Here is a 23,287-nt window from a genome sequence, read left to right on the forward strand (position 1 = left end):
CTGTTAATGGTCAGCTCAGTGAGTATCTTTTTTTTTTTTATTATCTAGTAACTTTTTGTGTTCAGTACTGTAATCAAATCTAGGGCATTATGCATCCAGGTAAGTGCTCTACCACTGAGGTATATCCTTGGTCCCTAATACATAGTTTTAAATTCACAGAAAAATATGGAAGGTACAAAGATATTTTCTTCTGTACTTCCTTTACTTTCACAGTACTCCTCCATTATCAATGTCCACTACTAGGGGCATACTCTTGCTAACAATGATGAGCCTACACTTATACATTATTATCACTCACATATTTAATTTATATTAGGATTCTTTCTTGGTGCGTGCTATACAACTGTGGTTTTTAGAAAAATGGATAATAGCATGTATTCATAGTTGTAGCTTCAGAAACAAAATGTTTTATTGTGCTTATCTTCTTCCTAATCACCTCAACACACATGTAACCCCTTCCAACCACTTATCTCTATTATATCTGGAATATTTTTTTCCAGAGTAACCTTATATTTGGAAAAGTATAGTATATTTAAAATATTAAAGTTCCAACGTAATTAAATCTAGTCATTTACAAAATACTTTTTAGTTTTTCTTTCTTTTGTGGTGCTAGTGATTGAATACATTACATCATGTGATATAGGCACATTGTCTATTAGTGGGCTTCATTTATAGCCCTTGTTTTCCAATTTTTGTTCACCAGTATAGGACATGAGGGCATATGGATTACATGCAGAAAAAGCAGGAAGTCTATAAAGATTTGCCACATAATGAAAAGGATTGAAAAAAAAATTGGATCATGCTGTACAACACAGTGCTAACTGTAACATCCTACTCTACTGGGACCAGATAAAATCGTCTCAGTGGAATCTGACAATCTCAAGAAGTCATAGTTTATAACAATGGTCATCAAAAAGTATTTTACAGCCTTGCCATAGGAAAACTTTCTAGAAAAAGAGTAGTAAACATGAATTAAAATTATCTCCTCTTCAGTTGTCAGAATGAATCTTTGATGGTTTGGATGTGAGGTGTCCCCAAAAAGCTCATGTGTGATATAATGCAAGAAGGTTTAGAGGGGAAATGATTGAGCTATGAGAGTCTTAACCCAGTCAGTGAATTAATCCCCTGATGGGATTAACTGGGTGGTAACTGAAGGCAGGTAAAGTGCGGCTAAGGATGTGCGTCATTGAAGGTTTGCCTTTGATATTTTATATCTGGTGAGTAGAGTCTCTCTCTGCTTTCTGTTCAACAAGTGAGCTGCTTCCCTATGCCTTACTCTTCCACCATGATGTTCAGCCTCATCTGGAGTCCCAGGGAATGGAGTTGGCAGTCTATTGACAGAGACCTCTTAAACCTTCAAATAAACTCTTTCCCCACTATAATTGTTCTGGTCAGGTCCTGTAGTCACAGCAATAAAAAATCGGACTAAAACAGAATCTCAATGAAATTTGCTATGTATATTTATGACAGCCCCATACTGAATCTCATCAACATGTATGTCCCCAAGGTACTAATTTTTTTTTTAAAAAAAGGATATAAATAACAGTTCAGGACAGTAGATGAAAGGAAACAAAGCAAGGGGGGGGGGAGAAAAAGGGTATCTACTGGGGACTGAATTTAAAAGAAAAAACGAAGCTGTAGAATTTGATCAAAATGAATCCTAATGTTTAAATTAAAAGAACCAATAAAAACAAAGAAAAAATAATTACATTGCCACATGCTTGAGGTAGTATATTGAGTAAAATAATTCCATAAGTGCTTTAAATTTAGCAAATCCAACATTGTCTAAAGTTATGTCCCCTTCTTTGTATAAGCCCCTTCGGATTTATTCATACTATATGCTTTACATTTTTGCCATTACAAATTAATGACGTACTTCAAATAATCTAAAAAGTAATTCTAATATTTTCAGAGAAGAGTATGAAATCAGACTATTTAATTTTAACAGAACTGACATTCTTTTAAAATTTTTGTTATTTTTATTACTATTATTATTTCACTTCTAGGGATCGAACCCAGGATTCATGCATTCTATGCAACACACTACCATTAAGCTCCATTCTGTATCCTATCAGTAGATTTTCTCTTGGGGGAAATGCCAAAAGAGTAACATTGTTTTGTTTCATAATTTAAATGCATTGGAAAGGACTTTTTTCTCATCAGAGAGACAATGGTTGGCACATTCTGAAAACATAATAGTTTACTTTAATCCTTTCTCATATCAGCTATTTCTACATGACAACTTGCTGCTACCTCCCTAGTACTTCTAAGTTTTCCTATGACAACAAAGTAGATACCAGAATGTACAAACTCTCAAGGATTTCATCTTTTTAGTGTCCCCCCCTCACTGCCCACATTGGAGGTAATGCCTTGTTTATATGACACATAAGAGAGAAAGCATCTGGAAATAAGAGAATAATATCTTCACCAGAACAGGATTAGTGAGGGTTAACATATCAATTTCTATTTAGCTCTCCTCATATTTAACCTGGAATGTCTATGTAAGCATTCCAGTTCCTGGTCTGTTTTCTTGAGTTTTGCCATGCAGCAAAGTACACTGTCCATGCATCCACCTTCCTTGTGGTAAAGGGTTTCATTTTAACCTGAGCAGTTTTGACTGAAAATCTGGAGCGATTGTGTATCATAACAGCCTAAGAATATTCTCTGATAATTATTCCTACTGCAATTAGTCCAGAAAAATCATGCTATTTGTTTGACACTTTCATCTCTATGCTCCTGAATCTGCTAATGATATTGTTTTCTGTCCATCTTGTAACTTTTAGGTAAAAGTACAGTCATGGGACTGTTTACTTTTACTTTTAGGTATCAAATTTTGATAAATCCCATGCATCTTCCTTGCATTTAAAAAGTGCAAAGTATGGGACTGAAGAGTTCTTAATGCATTAATTGCCTATCAGAAATATAATTAATATTCATTCTAGAAAAGGCTCCATATATGGGCCTAGAAGAATTCTCTATAAAAAAGCATCAGACTCATACACTTTTAATATTTTATATTTTCTATTGTTGATTAAATATGTATTTTACTCTTTTCTTTAATAGTGGATGAAGATTCTACGGATGACAATTTAAAAAGGTAGGATTTTATAGAGTAAAAAAATTGTATGATAGCTAATTATAGAATGAAGATGAAAGGAACAAATATTTTTTGAGTGTTCCAGTCTAGGATAGACAATTGCATCTAACACTTGTTTGTTAAAGTCATCGCAATGACTTTGAAAGTGTCTGTGCTATTATAACCTGTTATTTACTAATTAAGCAGTTCTCACTCATTCATAGAAGTTGACTAATTGTCCCATATTCCCACAATTAATAAGTACCAGGCCTGTAGTTACTGTAAGCTTGCCTGGCTGACAACTCCATTGTATTGCCCTACTGTGTAGGTTGATGCCAGTGCTGTACTAGAATCAAGAAGCAGGTCTGTATCATCAATTCAGAAAGTCAAAGTCAGTTGTGTGTTAATTCTGACTCATAATTTACCTGCGAAGCCTTGGTATAGAGTTTGTCCTGATATTTTTGACAGTTTCACTGATAACAAAATTTCTTTTTTTGTACATCAAAGATTTTTAGGAAAAATCTCACAAAGCTGTGGTATCATGTTTTCTTCATAAACAAGAACAGGCTAGTCCTGGAAAGGAATCATTTTACTTGAAGTTAAGGATACCTTTGTGTAAACCATGTTATATTAAATATATTAAGGCTCCATATGGAGAATATTTTAATTGATATCTCTACTTCCTGATTTCCCAGTTTGGTTTCCTTCAGTATTCTACCCCACGTATCTTTGACCTCTGTTTTTATAAACTGTTTTATAAATCAAGAGCTACATTTTCCTTCAGGCTACTACCCCTATTTACCTTTATGAAGACTTTTTTCTTTATAATCTTGTTTTCTTTTTCTATGATTAAAATCTTTTCTTGAATTTTTATTTTTATTTTTTGTTGTGCTCTCTTTATTTTTTTAAAGTTGTGTCAATTGAATATTCATTTTTTTCCTATTGAAAGAATCCAAAGCTCAAAGAATTTAAGAATTTTAAGGAATTTTCACCTATCAATGTACCCTCTCACCCTTCAATATGTATTTGACATGCTGGCCAAATGATGGTCATGATGATGACCCTGAAACGTATAGATATGAAAGGGACTTTTGTGGATATAGAAAGGAATAGCAATAAGATTCAAACTGAGGTTCCTTCATGCTAACTCAGTACTTTTCCTGATTATCATTGTGTAGTAAATGTGTTCATAACAGGTTAGGGAGTGTCTGTAGAAACCCAACTAAAGTGGATAAGACTGGGATTACTAAGTAAGCCCAGTAATAGAGTATCAGAGTGACACTAACAAATGGAAGGGCAAAACTGAAGAGAAACAGCACTGTGTTTACTAGAAATAAGGGTTGTAGAAAATTGACCAAAACCTTGGGGTTTATGACCAGTTTGATTAACACAAAATGGATATTAAGGACATAGAATATTGGAAGCTGTCTAGAAAGGCCTATTAAAAATAAGATTTGAAGGAAGTCCTGATAGGTTGTTATTTTCTTGTTTGTTTAACTGGAAGAAGTGACAAAATTCAAGGTTTTTTTTTTTTTGTTTGTTTGTTTTTTAAAAGATGTTAATATAATTTGAGCCATGGGAAAAGTCTCCATAGTTTAGAGATCTGAGAGTGGCTTAGGGACTCTAAAAACCCAGGAGACTAGAATTTGTTGGACACATGGATCTACAGTCTAGCAAGTGTCCATTCTCCTCTACTTCTTTTCTCAACTCATTGATGTCCTTCTTATGTGCACATATAGTAGATCATGAAAATAATTGGCTGGCAAAGTCATTGAAGAGCTTCAGTTAGGTAGTTGGTAAAATGTTTATGCTAAGGCCTGTGACTGAGACTCCATTCAGTTTGTTTCCCACTAGCAGAAGGAACTGTGACTCTTGGTCCTTTGAGTATAACTTGTATCAGGAATCTGCATCTTCATACAATGTAGGTTTAAAGTTTGGAGGGTCCCACTGAGTCCTGCAGATGAGAGAATGGGGAGTGGAATCCCAGAGGAAGGAGGATATTTAGATAATATTTAGGGAAACACAGGTATGATTACCAGTACTCTGTTTTTCTAGCAATCTTTTCCCTTGGGTATCTGAGGGCCTGTAAAGGTTATAGGTGCTTGCTAGTTTATGTAGATTTGAATAAAGTGGGATTCATAATACATTTATAATAAGTATTCTCAATAACAACATATACATTCATTTCTTGACTTTGAACATTCAGTGTTCAAAATTTTTTTTAAGGTTTCATGGTTTCTTTTTCTTTTTTTCTTTCTTTCTTTTTTTCTGGTATCAGGGATTGAACTCAGGGGCATTTGCCTACTGAGCCATTTCCCTAGCCCTACCTTTAATTTTATTTAGAGATAGGGTCTCAGTGAGTTGCTTAGTGCCTCACTTTTGCTGTCTTCTTTTTGTTTTTGTTTTTCTTCTTTACAATGGGGACAAAACCTAGGGGTGCTTGAACACTGAGACACATCCCCAGCCCTATTATTTTATGTTTGGTTTTGAGACAGAATGTCACCAAATTGTTGGGGGCCTCACTAATTCACTGAGACTGTCTTCAAACTTGAATGCTCCTGCCTCAACCTCCCAATTTGCTGTGATTACAAGCATGCATCACCACACGCTGCACAATGGGGTATTTTCAGTAGGTGATATCCATGCTGAAGAACTAATACCGCCATTTTAAACTACCTTACTTAGTCTTTAATCCATGGATAACCAAGAGAGAAGGCACTGTTTCTTGTTACCTTGTCTTGGGTTATAAAATGGGTGTTCCACTTAAGGTTAAAAAAAAAAGTGTGTGTGTTTGTGTGTGGATGTGTGTGGCAGCTATTAATTGGATTTTAAGTTCAGCCTTCAAGACAGGCAGTTTCTGAGAATAAGTTTATTCTCAAGTTCTGCCAATACATTCACTGTCAGTCTGAAATGGAATTAAGACTACCATCATTGAATATCTCATAGTTTAAAAAAAGTGAAGGCAGAAAGAGCTTTATAAAACAGAGGTTATGTTTTAATCATATCAGTCAAGAAATACAATTTAATAAAGTTAAATCTAAGTTTTTACTAGAGTTTATTAAAAATACTATCCAACTACTTTATTATACATTTTTGCTTTACAGGATTTCTAATAAAACTGATCCTGATGATCATTGTCTCACCTTGGATGAGGCCAAATATAAATATTATGACAAGGTAAAGTGATCTTTTGTGAAATTAATTTTCTTGTTCTGAATTTTTGGTTTTGAGGTGTTAAAACTTAGCAATGGTTTTCTGATCTATTTTATGCAAATTTGCTCAGACAAAACCATTTTAAGAGAATTATGTTGATATTTTTTAACTTGTACAAATGCCAATGTTCCCTTGAGGAGTTTAGTTTGGTGGGGGATGGAAGAAACATTGTACTGGTAAATACATATTGATAGAAAAATTGCATCAGGAATAAATTTCTTATTGCAGAAGCAATAGGAAATTTGGTCAAGGATTTTTTGTTAGATTTACATTAGTGTGACTTTTAAATCATACTTACATGATTTATAATATTCATGCCCAAATTATTTTTTGTAGAATCATGAAATTTCTTTTATGCCTTTAATTTGAAATAAATAAGGCACATTGGATAGAGGTTTTTTTTTTTTTTTTTTTTTTTTTTAAGAAAATTAACATTTAACAGGGATGAGAGGTGGGAGGGAAAGGGAGAGAGAAGGTAAATTGCACGGTAATGGAAGGAGACCCTCAGGGTTATACAGTGGAGGGGGTAGAGAGAGAGGAGGGGAGGGGAGGGGAGAGGTGGGGAGGGGGGAGGGTGGATGATGGGAAAGGCAGCGGAGCACAACAGACACTAGTATGGCAATTTGTAAATCAATGGATGTGTAACTGATGTGAATCTGCAATCTGTGTATGGGGTGAAGGTGGGAGTTCATAACCCACTAGAATCAAAGTGTGGAATATGATATGTCAAGAAATTTGTAATGTTTTGAACAACCCACAATAAAAAATTAAAAAAAAAAAAAAAAAAAAAAAAAAAAGACCCTTTATATTTTACTCAATATATTTCTAGGAGACTTTTTTCATTATTTCTATCCTTGGCTCCATTTTTACACTAAAGTAACATTAGAAATTATGGAAACATACAAATTTAGAATAGGTATATTAATCTTTAGATTAGGGGCTGCAGTTGTAGCTGAGTTATACAGTACTTGCCTAGTATGGACTGTGAGGCAAGGGGTTCACTCCTCAGCATCATATAAAACTAAGTAAATAAATGTACAAAAATATAATAACATTATAAAAATGTTTGCATTAAAAAGGGATTTCTTCATGCCTTCTGACTCTTTCCACTAAGAGTATATTTAAAACTCTTTATCTAATTGAAAAATAGATGTCTTGTGAAAAATAATAACCACTACTGGAAGCATAGACTCTCAATAACCATATGATAAGACTTTAGTTTTATATTTTTTGTATCATAGTGTTTTAAAATATTCAAATGCTTATGTCACATTCTGAGATCTCATATTTTAGACATTTTTTACTTAGTTATTTAAATATTCATTTAATAGCTTTTTAAATATTAATAAGCTAGTCAAGGTTAATAAATATATTTGCGTATATCCTGGAGCAGCTACAATATGGTTCAAATGTAAGGAAATAGCTTCTTAATTTTTTGAACATGAATAAATGAGTAAAAACACATGAAAAAAATTCTTTATTTTTAATTTTTTTTTTTTTTTTTTTGGTACTAAAGATTGAACTCAGGGCCACTTTACTGCTGAGCCACATCCCAAGCCCTATTTTGTATTTTATTTAAAGACAGAGTCTCACTGAGTTGCTTAGAGCCTCACCATGGCTGAGGCTGGCTTTGAACTTGCGATCCTCCTGTCTTAGCCTCCGAAGCCACTGGGATTACAGAGGTGCACCACCATACCTGGCTTAGAAATAAATTTCTATAGAATGAAGTGTTCTAAATAACATAGCATGCATGAGATGACTATTAATTAACTACTGAATTCTAAAAATATGCTTTAAGTTTGAATTTTCTTTTGATATCTAGGATGTATAAATTCAGGTGAGTTATGTTGAATTAGTGCCACAAAGAAGAAGCAAACTAGTCAGGGAAATTTCATAAATATGAAAGTAGGAACCAGAATATTCTTCAAGCATCCTCTAATTATGAGCATAGATTTGGACTTAAGATGAACATTTGTTTCTCACTCCTTGTTTATTTTTTTAAATTATTTAATCCAAGACTCAATATTCTCTTGAAGAAAACTTCTCTTCATTGTATGTTCTTTGAGTCATCTCTGTCTCCATTCTTTGGTTATTTGGTTAATCTTTCCATTTAGCAACTGTGAGGTTTTCATTCAATGATATTGCCCCCACAAGGTTGTTTTTGTCATTCTTCTCTATCTTGGAAGGCTCAACATTTATATTAACATGTATTTTTAGCTATTTAACACACAAGATGGACAGAACTCATATTGTTTGTGATTTCTATCAGTTTTATTTATAAGATTCTCTTAAAGCTTAGGTCTCATATTTTCCCTCAAGAGATAATTTATGCCAATATATGTCACAAAAATACATTAAAAATATCACACATAATTATTTTAAATTTCTATACATTTTTTTTCAAAAGCACTCTAAACTATGGATGGCTTCAATTTCATCCTAGGTCATTTGGATTAATAAAATAATTTAATGGACGTCAGTATTTGTGAAATTATCTTGGAGGTAAGGGGAATAACATTTTGGAGATCTCTCATCATCCTCACCCCATGAGCAGACATAGCTTAGTAAGTGGCAAGATTAAATTGAGTTTACATTGGAATGGCTCAGAAACATGTTCTCCTTCTCTTGTATCCTGCAGTAATGGAAAATGTTAAGCTAATTTTTCAAATTTGGTGCATATTACACCTAAATATTTTTTTTCCTTCCTAGGATATCCCCAAAGAAAATGGAGAATTACCTCACACTTCTAATGAATCGAAGAATGATGGTAAAATATTTGAAGAGTATCTATTGCAAGCTGATTATAGATTTAAAATTATGGAGCTTTTTCTGTACTCTCTATTTTGCTTTTATTTTTGTAGAAGAAACAAATGAAACTGAGGAACCTAAACTTAAAACATTACCTGGAAACTGTGATGGTGATATTAAAAAGAAAAATGTGATTGAAACCACTCCTGTGGAGGAAATCAGTATAAAGAACTATCCGAGTATTTTTTCTTCCTCAGTTGGCTCAAAGGTAAGATTTTTAAAAAATTATTTTTCTTATTGTTTTTGCATATCATCTCTCATATACACATAATGATACCAAACAGCCTAGAAATAAATATAAGGCCATAGAGTCCTAATAACAAGGATAGCAACAGTTTTAAGTATACCATTAACAATTATAGAATGTGATGGAACTAATCGTCAGGATGACCTTAGGCCTGAGCCTAAGCAACCCCATTTTAACTTCATTTTAAAAGACCTGCAGTTTCACTAGGCACATCCACAGATCCCTCCAGAATGGCCTCAAACAAATTACTTCCCCTCACCCTGATAAAAGAGAGTGAAGCCTCTGGCAGGCTGTCCTCGCCTGATAAGAGGGAAAGGCCAGAAGATCAGGGTGGAGACCACCAGACCAGATGTTTCTGATCCCAGGATAAATAATGTCACTGAGAAATCCAGTGGTAGCTCATAAGGATTAAAAAGGGGTTCAAAAGCCCCCAAATTTAGTATAATTGATAGAGCAAATGAACAGGGATTCAGCCAGCCAAAACAAGGATGTACTGGAGCTCGAGAGCCTTCTGAGGACCTGACATCCCATCACTTGTCATCATTCCTGAGCCTCTGTGTGATCCTCACCTCTCTCAAACTCTACTGCCTCTTCTGGACCTTGGTGAGAGCCACAGCTCCTCCCTACAACCCCTTCCTCAACCAGTCTTCTGCTCCACACCAGGAAAGCCTGCCTTGGTTCTGAACCTGATCACCGAGGTCTGAGCGAGTGTGCATCTGCTGGAAGCAAATTACATGTTAACTTGTAAAAAACCTTATTTAAAATGATCGCTAACTTTAATAACCTATAAGAAGTGATAACTGATAATGTACAATGCACAAAAAAATAGGCACTAGTGATTCCAAAATTAATATTAAAATATATAGGCAAAAATGGACTGAGAATAGTGGTGCAGGCCTGTAATTCTAGCATCTTAGGAGGCTAAGGCAGAAGGATCATGAGTATAAAGCCAACCTCAGCAACTTAGTGAGGGCCTAAGCAATCCATGAGGCTCTATTTCTAATTAAAATATAGAATGATTGGGGATGTGGCTCAGTGATTGAATATCCTGAGTTCAATCCCTGGTGACAAAACAAACAAAAAATGTGGTGGAGGGGCAAAGGAAGGAGAATGAAGACAAAAATCACAAAATAAAAATTGAGAAGATACAGATGAGAGACAATAAAGCAAGTGCAAAGAAAACCAATAAAATAATAAAAGATGATATGAATTGGAAAGATAAAAACTAATTAAAAACTATAAAAACCACAAAAATACAAGAAAAGTATATGATTTCTCCTTGCTGATGTAATTAAAATGTAGACACTTGTTTCCACAATTTCTACTTGTATAATACACCAGTTTGGGGAGGTTTCTGTGGAGCAACTATATTTACGCTGTTTTTTTCTCAATTCTAGTCCAAACAGGCCAGCATTTTTTTTGGAGACTTTAATGTGAAATCCTTTCATCCTTGCCTACCAGGGAGTGTTATGGAACCCTTTCCAGAGGAAGAGGTGAATCACAAACTATATATGTTTTATATATATTATATATTATTATATAAATAATATATATGACCATAGGAGTGTGGTCATAATAGAAACTGTCAACAAAACTGTTACACAAGGAGCCCATGGGCCAGTTTGCACTGAAGACTCCCAATTCCAGAGTTTGACTGTCAGTGAGGGGATATGCAAGATTCTAGGCCCCTGTGGGGCTTGCTCCATCTCTAAGCATTGTAGAGGTGGACTGATTTCAGGATCCATGTTTGGTTTGTGAAAATCTAGACAACAAGTTCTCCATGAAACTCTTTCCCAGCTCTCCCTGAATCTTCTACCTCACAAAACCACCCACAACATATCTTTGTTCCTGTCCCTAATCTCAAAACACCAATTTAAAAAGGGAATTATCGCCACTGTCCATCATTTTACAGACTTGCCAAGCAGCAGACCACATTCCCTGTTGACCAGAGTTTTCAGCACATCCCTGTCAGTCTATGCTCTGATCCTGGGCAAATAGGGTGGAAATCCACAATTCCAGTATAGAGAGGTGGTCACTATGTCTTAGAGGTATAAAACATGAAGATGATTATCTTACAGAGAGTCACAGCAATGGAATCTTTCTAAAGGGGGAGCCCCCTCAGTGCTCTACTTAAATTACATAGGAAGTGACTAATATTGTTTCAGTGGAAGAAGTAAGGTTTATTCCTTCAAATGCCTCTGAGCACAGTAAGGTGGTCAGACATGAAAGCTCAGCTCAACTCTGGAGAGTCTAGCAGCAACTTTTCTACTAGAACCAACCTCAACATTTGCTATCAGATTTCCTACAGCAACATTTAAATGAAACTCACCTCAGCTTCTAAACCTTGTGTAGACCATGTGACTATGAATGACTCCAGCATCCCAAAGGTCCCAACAGGTCTTTTTCTCAATTTCTCTTTTAGACATAGTCTGATTCTTGTTGTGGGTGCCTCCTGAACTAGTGAAATCATATCATAGTGGGGTCTTATAAATACAAGAAAGTAAAGACTGGGATTTCTGATCTCCTGTGAAGAAAGCCTAGGAAAAGGACACTGAGTGGAGAAGATTCCTGGAGAAGCACTTTGATATTTCTGGGGAAAATCTGTAGTACATGTATCCTCCCTTGACATCTCAGGCAGAAACAAACTTACTCCTTTGTGGAAATTGTTTATTGGAATTTAGATGAACATGATTTTCTTGAAATTGCATAAAGTCTTGGCTCACATGAGGGGAGCTTCCCCTCTTTGAACCAGCCAGTTTTCACCTAACACTGCTGCAATCTATTTCTTATTTTATTATTCTATTATTATTATTTCTTATTTTATTTTTTTTATTGTTGGCTGTTCAAAACATTACATAGTTCTTCATATATCATATTTCACAATTTGATTCAAGTGGGTTATGAGCTCCCATTTTTACCCCATATACAGATTGCAGAATCACATCAGTTACACATCCATTGATTTACATATTGCCATACTAGTGTCTGTTGTATTCTGCTGCCTTTCCTATCCTCTACTATCCCCCCTCCCCTCCCCTTCCCTCCCCTCTTCTCTCTCTGCTCCCTCTACTGACATTCGTTTGTCCCCCTTATATTATTTTTCCCCTTCCCCTCAATTCCTCTTGTATGTACTTTTGTATAACTCTGAGGGTCTCCTTCCATTTCCATGCATTTTCCCTTCTCTCTCCCTTTCCCTCCCACCTCTCATCCCTGTTTAATGTTAATCTTCTTCTCATGCTCTTCGACCCTACTCTGTTCCTAGTTACTCTCCTTATATCAAAGAAGACATTTGGCATTTGTTTTTTAGGGATTGGCTGGCTTCACTTAGCATAATATGCTCTAATGCCATCCATTTCCCTGTAAATTCTATGATTTTGTCATTTTTTAATGCAGAGTAATACTCCATTGTGTATAAATGCCACATTTTTTTTATCCATTCATCCATTGAAGGGCATCTAGGTTGGTTCCACAGTCTAGCTATTGTGAATTGTGCTGCTATGAACATCGATGTAGCAGTGTCCCTGTAGCATGCTCTTTTTAGGTCTTTAGGGAATAGACCGAGAAGGGGAATAGCTGGGTCAAATGGTGGCTCCATTCCCAGCTTTCCAAGAAATCTCCATACTGCTTTCCAAATTGGCTGCACCAATTTGCAGTCCCACCAGCAATGTACAAGTGTACCCTTTTCCCCACATCCTCGCCAGCACTTGTTGTTGTTTGACTTCATAATGGCTGCCAATCTAACTGGAGTGAGATGGTATCTTAGGGTGGTTTTGATTTGCATTTCTCTGACTGCTAGAGATGGTGAGCATTTTTTCATGTACTTGTTGATTGATTGTATGTCCTCCTCTGAGAAGTGTCTGTTCAGGTCCTTGGCCCATTTGTTGATTGGGTTGTTTGTTCTCTTATTGTCTAATTTTTTGAGTTCTTTGTATACTCTGGATATTAGGGCTCTATCTGAAGTGTGAGGAGTAAAGATTTGTTCCCAGGATGTAGGCTCTCTATTTACCTCTCTTATTGTATCTTTTGCTGAGAAAAAACTTTTTAGTTTGAGTAAGTCCCATTTGTTGATTCTAGTTATAACTTTTGTGCTATGGGTGTCCTATTGAGGAATTTGGAGCCCAACCCCACAGTATGTAGATCGTAGCCAACTTTTTCTTCTATCAGACGGCGTGTCTCTGATTTGATATCAAGCTCCTTGATCCATTTTGAATTAACTTTTGTGCATGGCGAGAGAAAGGGATTCAGTTTCATTTTGTTGCATATGGATTTCCAGTTTTCCCAGCACCATTTGTTGAAGATGCTATCCTTCCTCCATTGCATGCTTTTAGCCCCTTTATCAAATATAAGGTAGTTGTAGTTTTGTGGATTGGTTTCTGTGTCCTCTATTCTGTACCATTGGTCCACCCGCCTGTTTTGGTACCAGTACCATGCTGTTTTTTTTTATTTTATTTTATTTATTTTATTTTTTTTTTAATTTTTTATTGTGGGTTGTTCAAAACATTACAAATTTCTTGACATATCATATTCCACACTTTGATTCAAGTGGGTTATGAACTCCCACCTTCACCCCATACACAGATTGCAGAATCACATCAGTTACACATCCATTGATTTACAAATTGCCATACTAGTGTCTGTTGTGCTCCGCTGCCTTTCCCATCCTCCACCCTCCCCCCTCCCCACCTCTCCCCTCCCCTCCCCTCCTCTCTCTCTACCCCCTCCACTGTATAACCCTGAGGGTCTCCTTCCATTACCGTGCAATTTCCCTTCTCTCTCCCTTTCCCTCCCACCTCTCATCCCTGTTAAATGTTAATTTTCTTCTCCTGCTCTTCGTCCCTACTCTGTTCTTAGTTACTTTCCTTATATCAAAGAAGACATTTGGCATTTGTTTTTTAGGGATTCCATGAAAAGATGGCCCTTTCTTACCTGTGTACCCAAGGGAAAGGATGTGGCTCAGCAGCCAGAAGAAGGAAGCCCTATGCAAATGTGCACAAAAGCTTAGAATTGATCAAGGAGAGCTGGAGGCAGGAAGTCCCAGTCAGGTCAGATGGCTGTTGATACACTGAGGGCAGAATGCAGTGGATGTGAGTTATAGGTGAGGGAGACTGAAACCAGGAGTCAATGCAAATACCAACAGCCCATCTCAGAGAGGACAGAGAGAGGCAGCTAGAGGGGAGAAAGGAGTAAGGGTCACAGTTACAGCTCTAGAGAGGCCACTGCACTCTGTGGCCATATCCCAGAAGGTTCTGGAGCAGGGAGGACCTGGAGGATTGGAGGACAAGAACAAGCCCTGCTGAAGGGAAGGAGCAATAGCCACCAATTATCAAATGAAGCCTCGCTACACACAGGCACCATCATTGATATTGGACGTGTCTGCCTCTCCACTCAGCCCCTCTCTCCCTTGCTTTTGGCAGAACCTTGTGATGTTCCTGAGTGTTCTGGTGGACTGGATGATACCAGATATCCCAACAGACATCAGCGACCAGATCAAGAAAGAGAAGAGCTTGTTAGTGGACTTCTTTTTGAAAGAGGAGCATGAAAAGCTCAAGCTCTCTGAAGAGCCAGCCCAGAAGAGCGAGGGAGGCGGGGATCAGAGCAGGAGGAGCCGGGCTGCCAGCTCAGCACCCTCCAACCGAAGCCAGCCAGGCAGCATAGCATCCGCAGGTTCCCAGCACACCAACGTGTGAGCTGCGCATCCCACCCCACCGCGGAGGAGGGCGTGGCAGCAGCTAGACGCATGCGCAGGAGCACACTTGTACACCCGCAGGAGCGTGTTCTGAATCTTCCCGGACCGGCCTGATGGCGTCTCGAAGTATGTGTGAAAGGGAGAGAAGAAAATTGAGAGATCAACAGAATGAGTACTAGAAGGAAGAGACATAATGCTGCTTTTCAGAAACTTCAAGCTTAAGTTTCTTGTAAATCCTATTTTGAGTTATATCCTTTTGGGGGATTATTACCCCATTGGGGTCTCTCCACCCCAGAGTTTCCAGACACCTTGAGCCTTCCCTTGTCCCCTGGGGCTCCCTCTTGTACTTCACCATTATTTCAGATGACCACAGGCTGTGAGAGAAGTGCAGCAAGAGCCACATCCTAGTCCCCATGGTACATGATCACCACCCCCTTCCTGCTGTCACCCTGAGAAAACCGCTCTGGGACACTGGCAACTGAGGCTGTCACACATTGTGGTGGATGCAAATTAAGTTACAGAGCGGACTGCTGTGGCCACTGGACCTGAGAATGGTGAGCAAAGGTCCAGCCTGGTCTTGTCTACAGTTCATGTCACAGGGACGTGTGGAGTTCACTGCAACTGTCATTTTATGCAAGTTCCAATTTTAAATAATAAAATAAATGGCCACATTCTTTTTAAAGATACATCTCTTGTCTTTGGTGCCTTGTCATTCATTCTCTTTTCTTCCCTCCTTTCTCCTTCCCTTCCTACTCTATTCTCTCTCCTCTCTCTTCTCTTCTCTCTCTTTCTCCCCTCCCTTCCTTTGTATGAATATTTATTGAGCCCCTAGTATATGCCAGACATTATTCTTAGACTAAAGATATAGCAGAGAACAAAGGAGAGAAAAATCCCTGCCCCAGGGAGCTTACAACTCTGGAGAGAGACAGATAATAAACCAGTGAGTATATAGTACTTTAGATAGAAATAAGTGCAATGGAGAAATATTAGATAGGACAAAGGAGACAGGAAATGGGGCTCAAGAGGTGAGGGGTTCTGACATTTTATATTTGAATTAACATCAAACCCCAGCTGGTGAAGAGGTCACATCTTGTAGTGCTAATGCATTCAGTTGGTAGCAGCTTCCCAGGGCTCTGTGGTGAGATTTCCACGCATAGTTAGAAGTAAAGGCCAAACAGATCATCATCACTCACTGGACCCCTTCTGCTGTCCAGAAACCAGTGTCATGGCCACCCCATCCACACCTGTCTTCAGTTTCTCACAAGCGAGATGACTAGAGGAGACAAAGAGTTATTCTGATATTTCAGGTGCCTGGTAGGGGAGGGCCTCTGGTATGGCAGGTCACCAGCACTGTCCACCACAGTTTTTAGTTCCCTTCTGGCCACATATAGGGTTGCATTGACCACCAACACTTGCTATAGAAAGCAGCCCCTCCTCTTGTGGGAACAACAGGGCATAGATATAACTGTCAGTGAAAGCAGCAGGTAGTCATGTCACATGTGTGAAAGGGAAAGAAGAAAATTGAGAGAGCAACAGAATGAGTACTAGAAGGAAGAGACATAATGCTGCTTTTCAGTAACTTCAAGCCTAAGTTTCTTGTAGACCCTATTTTGGGTTATATCCTTTTGGGGGGATTGTTACCCCATTGGGGTCTCTCCACCCCAGAGTTTCCAGACACCATGAGCCTATACAAATAATCCTACAATCAGTTGCAACTACAGCACACTCTAATATTCACAATCACCACTGGAGCCTAGATTTGAATTCCAAAGGCATAATAATATTATCTTACAACAGGCTTCACTCATTTGGAGGTAGTAGTGGGCCATGGGAGGAAAACTGCAATTCACAGAGCAGTAACCATATGGAGAGTCCAGGCCCATAGCAAGAGGTTGCCCCTAGGGATTCACACCAGTGTGGGGGGTGTTGACATGCCCTGGAAGCAGTGCCCGGCCAGACTCAAGGGTTGTCTCCCTCACCAAGATGCCCACTTGGCACTGAATGAGCCACCCCCATTCCCATTGGCTGCCGGTATTAGTCAGGGTCCCACTTTTATTCTTCTTTTTTAAACTGAAAGGAACATTTTTATATGACCATAAAGGTAAAACTTTTTCACAAGACAGATTCAGACAGCCCCAAAAACAATGAAGATGAAAAGAAAACCACTCAAAATCCCCAGATCTATAATCAACTTTGACAAGTCTTCCCAACTTGGATTCCCTGTCACATGCATCTCTTTGTTTTAGTGACAATTATGCTCTATGTGCTGCCTTGTTACCTATCCTCACTTCATTATGTCACCAACCCTTTTATCCCAATAAATATAGATTCACTCATTCTAAAGTATGTACTGAGCATGCACTATGTCCAGGCTCTGTGGTAGGCATGTAGGGATATATCACCCCACAAAAGAAAATTCCTGCCCTCACGGATCTCAAGTCCTGTGTGGATCAGAACAATAGATAAAAAGGAAAGTAAAAGAAAGGTGATAAGTGTTACAGCAAAAAGAAAAAGGGAAGGAATGGAAGAGGAATTAGAGGTGGGATTGGGGCTCCATTTTATTTCCATCATACAGATGGGGCTTTTGCTTTATTCTTATTCCCCTTCATCAGCTGGGTGTAGAAGCTTGTGGTGGCCAATAATCAAATCCTTGTGACCAAGTCAAACAGAACCATCTGGAGAGGACTACACTACACAAAGAAGGAGACCTAATCTGACTATGAACAAGTTTCTGCTCTGAAAAGACTCACCTTTCTCCCATTCTCCCCCTGCAAGTGAATTAGGAATTTTATTATTTGCCCCCATCCTTGGGCCCAGATGATTTCAGGAGTGTGCTTATTACTAGCAAGATCTCCAAATGTGCCTGCTGCAACCTAGCAGTGGCAGAGGTTGGGTGAGGGTAAGAAACAGAACTTTCCAAAGCCGTTTTTAACCTGGGTCAAGAGTTGGTGGGCACAGTCTTAACTTAAAAGCAAAACAAACAATAAAAGTTTGTTCTCCAAGCTCTTTACAGAAATAATATGTTCTCTACCATTGTAGCATGCAAAGAATTATTGTAGATGAAAATGTGAAACACTGAAGAAAGAAAAATCACTCATTGTCCTCTTCCCCTTTCCCAGAAATAATAATAGTTAATTTCACTTTAAGTTGTGTTCCCATAGTGAATAAGCAGCCACCTATATTGATTTAGAGTAATATTTATTTTGTCTAATTTAAAGAGTGAAGCCAGACATAATCCCAGCAATTTGGGTGGCTGAGATGTAGGAAGATTGAAAGTTTGAGGCCAGCTTCACCAACTTAGCAAGACCCTATCTATCTAAAAATTAAAAATAAAGAGGGCTGGGGATGAAGCTCAGTGGTAAAGCACCCCTGAGTTTAATCCCAGGACCAAAAAATTTAAAAAAAAGAAAGAAAATGAAAAAAAGCAAAACTTTAAATCACCCAAGTTTTCACCTCCAAGACAGAATTTACCATCAGCCTTTTTCTTTTCACTTAACAGTTGATATTACTTTGCACATATTAACTTTTGGACTTAGTACTGAGAAACATCCACAAGCCCTAGTCCTGGTTATTAGGCAGAAGTGCTTAGGGAGATAAAGTATCCACCACTGAGTGGTCCATTAATCTTTCCTTATGAAAAAAAAAAAAGGAAATTAATGGAATCAACTTGATTGAAATAAACTAACTTCATGACTATTTTCTTGGCAGAGGGCTGGGTGGAGGAAAAGAAGAGTAAAAAACACAAGGTGAGACTTTCCTTCGCTCTCTGCCTCCTGGCCACCCTGCTGGATGGGCACCACTTGCTATCATCCCACTGGTGAAAGTGGAGTTACACTGTTTTCAATAAGGCTTTGAAGGATGCAGGAAATCATCACTAAATTACTGCATGAGAAAATGGTCATGAAATAGGTGGGGGGTTGGGGGCAAAAGGAGTAGAGGTTCACCAGATTGGACAGATAGGAATGGGGGAAGGAAGGAGGGGTGGGAATGGGAAAGACAATAGAATGAATCGAACCTAACTTTTCTATGTTCATATGTGAATACACGACCAGTGTAACTCCACGTCATGTTAAACCACAGGAATGGGAGGTTGTACTCCATGTATGTATGATAGGTCAAAATACATTCTACTGTCATGTAATAACTAAAAAGAACAACTTTTAAAAAAAAGAATAGAAGATGGCCATGATTTCACTGTATTTTTTTCTGTGAGAGAAATGGAAGTCTTTTGTTTAGCTAATCCTCCCCGCAAAATCTTCTAACCTTGTACATACATTAGCCATTGTTAAAAAAAGAAAAATGAAAGTAAACATCCCAGTTTCTAAACTGTAGAAGGAGTTTCTACAGGGCTATGGAAGGCCTTTCAGGGAGCAAGAGAACAAGATGGGGAATAAAGGACGAATCTTTACCTTATGGCTTCATTAAAATACATATCGAAGCAGGGTTTTGGGTTAAGAATGAATTAAGAAAACTCTTTGCCAGTTTTATATTGTCAATTCCATCCCTTAGTTGACCAGAGTACACCTTCAAGGTAAAGAAAAAAATATTTAGATGAAGGTAAAGAGGCCACCAAAGTCCTTTCAGGATTTAGGCCCTCATTCCCATGGCCAGTGGTAGTCACAACTGACACCCTCTCAAAATTGCCTGTAGTGGAAGGAAGCTTCCAGGCCGGGCCAAGGACATGTCCCTGTCCTGGGGCAGCCAACGCCCAGTGACTCTCGGCACTGCAGGGAGTAGGGATCAGCCTGCCTCTTTTTAGGTCCACTAAGGGCTCCCCTAGCTCCAGAGCTCTCTGTGGGCTTGGCCAAGGTCTCTTCTGCAATTTCCCCCAGCTCCATTTCTCCCTCTGCCCAGTGTGCTTTCCTCCCTCTCCCCAGGTGTTGCTCAAAGCAGCTCCCCAGGAAACCTCCTGCAAGGAAGGTATGTGGGTCTCATCTCAGAGGCTGCTTTCCAGAGAGCCTGATCTAAGGCATGGGGTATGCGAGTGGAGTGGTGTATTCTCTGAGCATATGCATTTCTGAAACTGCTTTCATGTTGGAATGAGGGCTTGGCTGGATTCACCATTCTCAGGTCATCATCTTTTCTTTCAAAACATTGTGGCTATGGCAATTAATCCACGCTCTTCCAGGGCTTCAGAGGAAGAGCCTCTGGAGTAAGCCTGATTGATATCCCTTTGTAATCCTCCTACCCTGTTACTGGTGCTAGTGGGATTTTAAAATTCATTCTTATAATTCAGAAATTTCACCAGGATGTGCCTCCATGACAGTTTTTTAAAAAATTTCTTTAAAGTACCTGAAATGTGAAGATCACATTTAATCTGTATGTTTACTTCATTTTCATCTCTTTTAAAAGTATTCATCCAGTATGGGAATGGATTCCAGTATACAGATTCCAGCTGATTTGGTTGCTTCAGGAAAACATTGACGTTCTAGGTTGGCCATCCAGCTTTTAAATTTCATGCCCTCCTCCTTGTCTTCCTCCTCCTTCTCATCTTCCTCCTCCTCCTCCTTTTTCATCTTAGCCCTTTCTGCAAAAACTTAGCCACCAACGTACTTCCCAGGCACTACATGTTGATATTTATTTTCTAGAAGTTGATATAAATGGGATCATACAATGTGTGCACTTTTGCCACCATCTTCTTTCTCAACATTTAATGTCCTTGTCTTATTCCTCTATACTTCAGGTATATACTCTTCCCAGAATACCGTGTCACTCTTTCCCCTGTACACTTTCCCCTGAAATAATTCATTTTTAACTTCCAACTTATTATCCAAGCAGCATCAAAAACTTCCTAACTGAAACACTCATGGATAAATCTGGAAGAGGGGTAATGACTCCCACAAACTACCTGTGGCACTACAATCCTGCTCTCTTGTTCCAGTGATGCCCTGACCTTCACCTGCAATGAGCATTTTCCATTCCTTGGCTAGCAAACCAAGGGATTAGATGGGGTAAGTTCATTCTTTCACTGTTCTGATGTATGAAGCCTAGATTCCCTACAACAGGGCCATGGTGAAAAGTATGAACCACTGTTGCTGACTCACTCTTATCTTTCACCTTACCGTTCTACCCATCTTTTGTAACACAGGCTCTGGCCACCTGTGTCTCAGGTACCCTAATCTAAACCAGACAAGAAAAGGATTGCCCTCAATTTCCACTCCTGCCCCCACCCATTGCAATACTGATTTGCACAGCTACAGCAGAGGGCGCCAGAGAGCAGAACCCACTCTTCAGTTTAGCCACACACATTCTTCAGGACAGATGTTTCCTCAGAAGGCAGCCCCGTTTGCACATCTGGCCCTCCTACCCCCATTCTTTTTTGCTGTTCGCCTCCATAGCAGTGAATGGCAGTGTCCCCAGGGACAGATTCCTTCAGAACCAGGCTAGAAGACACGGTGGAACTCATTTATTCTTCTGACCTCCCCATGACTTCTGCAGCTTTATCTCTAGAAAAAAGTTACAAGGCAGAATCCAGATGGGAATTTAAAAGGACAGCTCTACAGATTAGGAACTTTCTGCTTGATTGCCCCACCTTTCTCTCTCTTCCTGTCAGCCTGACAGGGAAGAGCTTTGGACTGAGGCTTCCAAGCCAGGACGTCTTCCTCAATTAGGGGAATGAAGCCACAGGCCCTAAGGGGAAGAGGCATTCTTTTGACATGGATCCCACATCATAACCTGCTCCTAGTTTGCTCCCAGCACGATTGGACTCTGGTTGGCCTGAACTGAATTCTGCAGAGAGCATATGTCAACTTCTATCAAGAACCACATCTGCTTGATTTGAGTGAGGCTGCTAGTTGAGAAACAGATGAGGCCCCTAAAACAGGCCTCTTCATCCCTTTTCCACAGACCTCATTTCCTACACTGGGAAACTTTCCTCAGCCCCTACCCTATCAACTTCAAACTTGGATTTCTTAACTGCCAACTCCTGACATCACAATATCCACCTGTCTCTTGATTCATTTTTCCCCTGCCTCAATTTATTGCCTATTATTTTTTCAAAAGGCGGAGTTTTTTCCCTTCATCTGTCTTCCTTCCAGAAACCCCTCCTAAGAGCCTGTCCAGGTCCACCAGCAGCCCCTGGAGGGCACTTTTCCATATGCATTACGTCAAAAGTAAGTTGTATTATTAATATGGGCAGATTCTGGCTTTGTGGGGAAAGAAGTTTTTAGGAACACTTTCTAAGAAAAAGTACCCAAAACTATGAAATATAATTAGGTACAAAGATGAATATTTAGCACAAAAATAGAAATGACAAAAAATACACTTTGTATACTAATATTTTAAGTATCACAAACTTTCTAACAAATAACTTCATTTTTTATTAGCCAAACACATAATATTCTAATATTTTCTCCTTCACATCTTTGGCTGGGTATTTGTTTTTTATTTATTTTTCATTACAATGTTTTCAATAAGGAAAAGGGAAGGCAATTCAAGTTTGATCAACATTTGTTTTGCATTTCTGATAGAAAATATCCATGTAGAAAAGTTTCTTCCAACTCAATAATGCCTATGAATCTTAATATTATTTTCAAATTTGGAGAAACTTATATCAAATGTCTTTCCTTGTAAAGGAGTTTATATTTTTAATTATTTTCTCATAGAGTTTATACTGCTCTAAGATTTGAAAGAATTTTCCTTCCACTTCAAACTGTTTCTATATCCTTATAGTACTGTGTACCCTTGAAATGGTCCTTGAGGCCAAACTATACTAGATCACTGTAAATTTGCTTGTCATCACTACCCTTGTTTTAATAGTCACTGAACTGAAGCCTGGAGAGGTTAAATAACTTACCCTCTCCACACAGCTATGAGGACTTCCCCACAGGGGTTCAGACTCCAGCCTGCCTTTCTCGGGATGCTGCTGGACTTGACACTCACTGCCCTAAGTGCTCTGTTGGAGGCCCATAGAGATGTGACAGGGACACAGGATAGCACACTGGTGATAATTACTGGTGGAACACTGGGTATGGGCCACAATCTGGGCTAAGAACTGTACAATTGTCACCTTGTTCAACCTTCATGTGCTCCTGTGAAGGGTTTTTCTTCCCCATTTTACACTTTCCAGAATGATCCACACCACCAATTTGGATGGCAAATCCTTCTTTTTTCCCATGAGTCACTCATTCACTCATATAGTTTTTGACAGAGCTCAGTCAAAAGGTCATTCATATCTTCTTTATGAGGCCTCCTGCAATAGATTTGTCCCAGTTCATTAGGTCTTGTCTCTCACCAAAGGGAAGTTTTTAGAGACTCC

General features: G+C 38.6%; 1 protein-coding gene across 1 annotated transcript in view; it reads left to right on the top strand.

Annotated features, from left to right (window-relative positions):
* The window catches only part of LOC124093864 (ankyrin repeat domain-containing protein 20B), a 55,965-nt gene extending 40,249 nt beyond the window's left edge, over positions 1-15,716 (top strand). The window contains exons 9-14 of the mRNA XM_046446405.2: positions 3,064-3,097; positions 6,181-6,253; positions 8,999-9,056; positions 9,151-9,305; positions 10,742-10,837; positions 14,759-15,716. Of these exons, the coding sequence (XP_046302361.2) occupies positions 3,064-3,097; positions 6,181-6,253; positions 8,999-9,056; positions 9,151-9,305; positions 10,742-10,837; positions 14,759-15,031 (689 nt within the window). The 3' untranslated portion in view covers positions 15,032-15,716. The remainder of the gene's footprint in view (positions 1-3,063; positions 3,098-6,180; positions 6,254-8,998; positions 9,057-9,150; positions 9,306-10,741; positions 10,838-14,758) is intronic.
* Positions 15,717-23,287: the final 7,571 nt, after the last annotated feature.

This window comes from Marmota monax, unplaced genomic scaffold (assembly GCF_021218885.2).
Source record: "Marmota monax isolate L192 unplaced genomic scaffold, Marmota_monax_Labrador192_F-V1.1 WCK01_AAM20220418_F8-fsc00188, whole genome shotgun sequence".
Taxonomy (NCBI): domain Eukaryota; kingdom Metazoa; phylum Chordata; class Mammalia; order Rodentia; family Sciuridae; genus Marmota; species Marmota monax.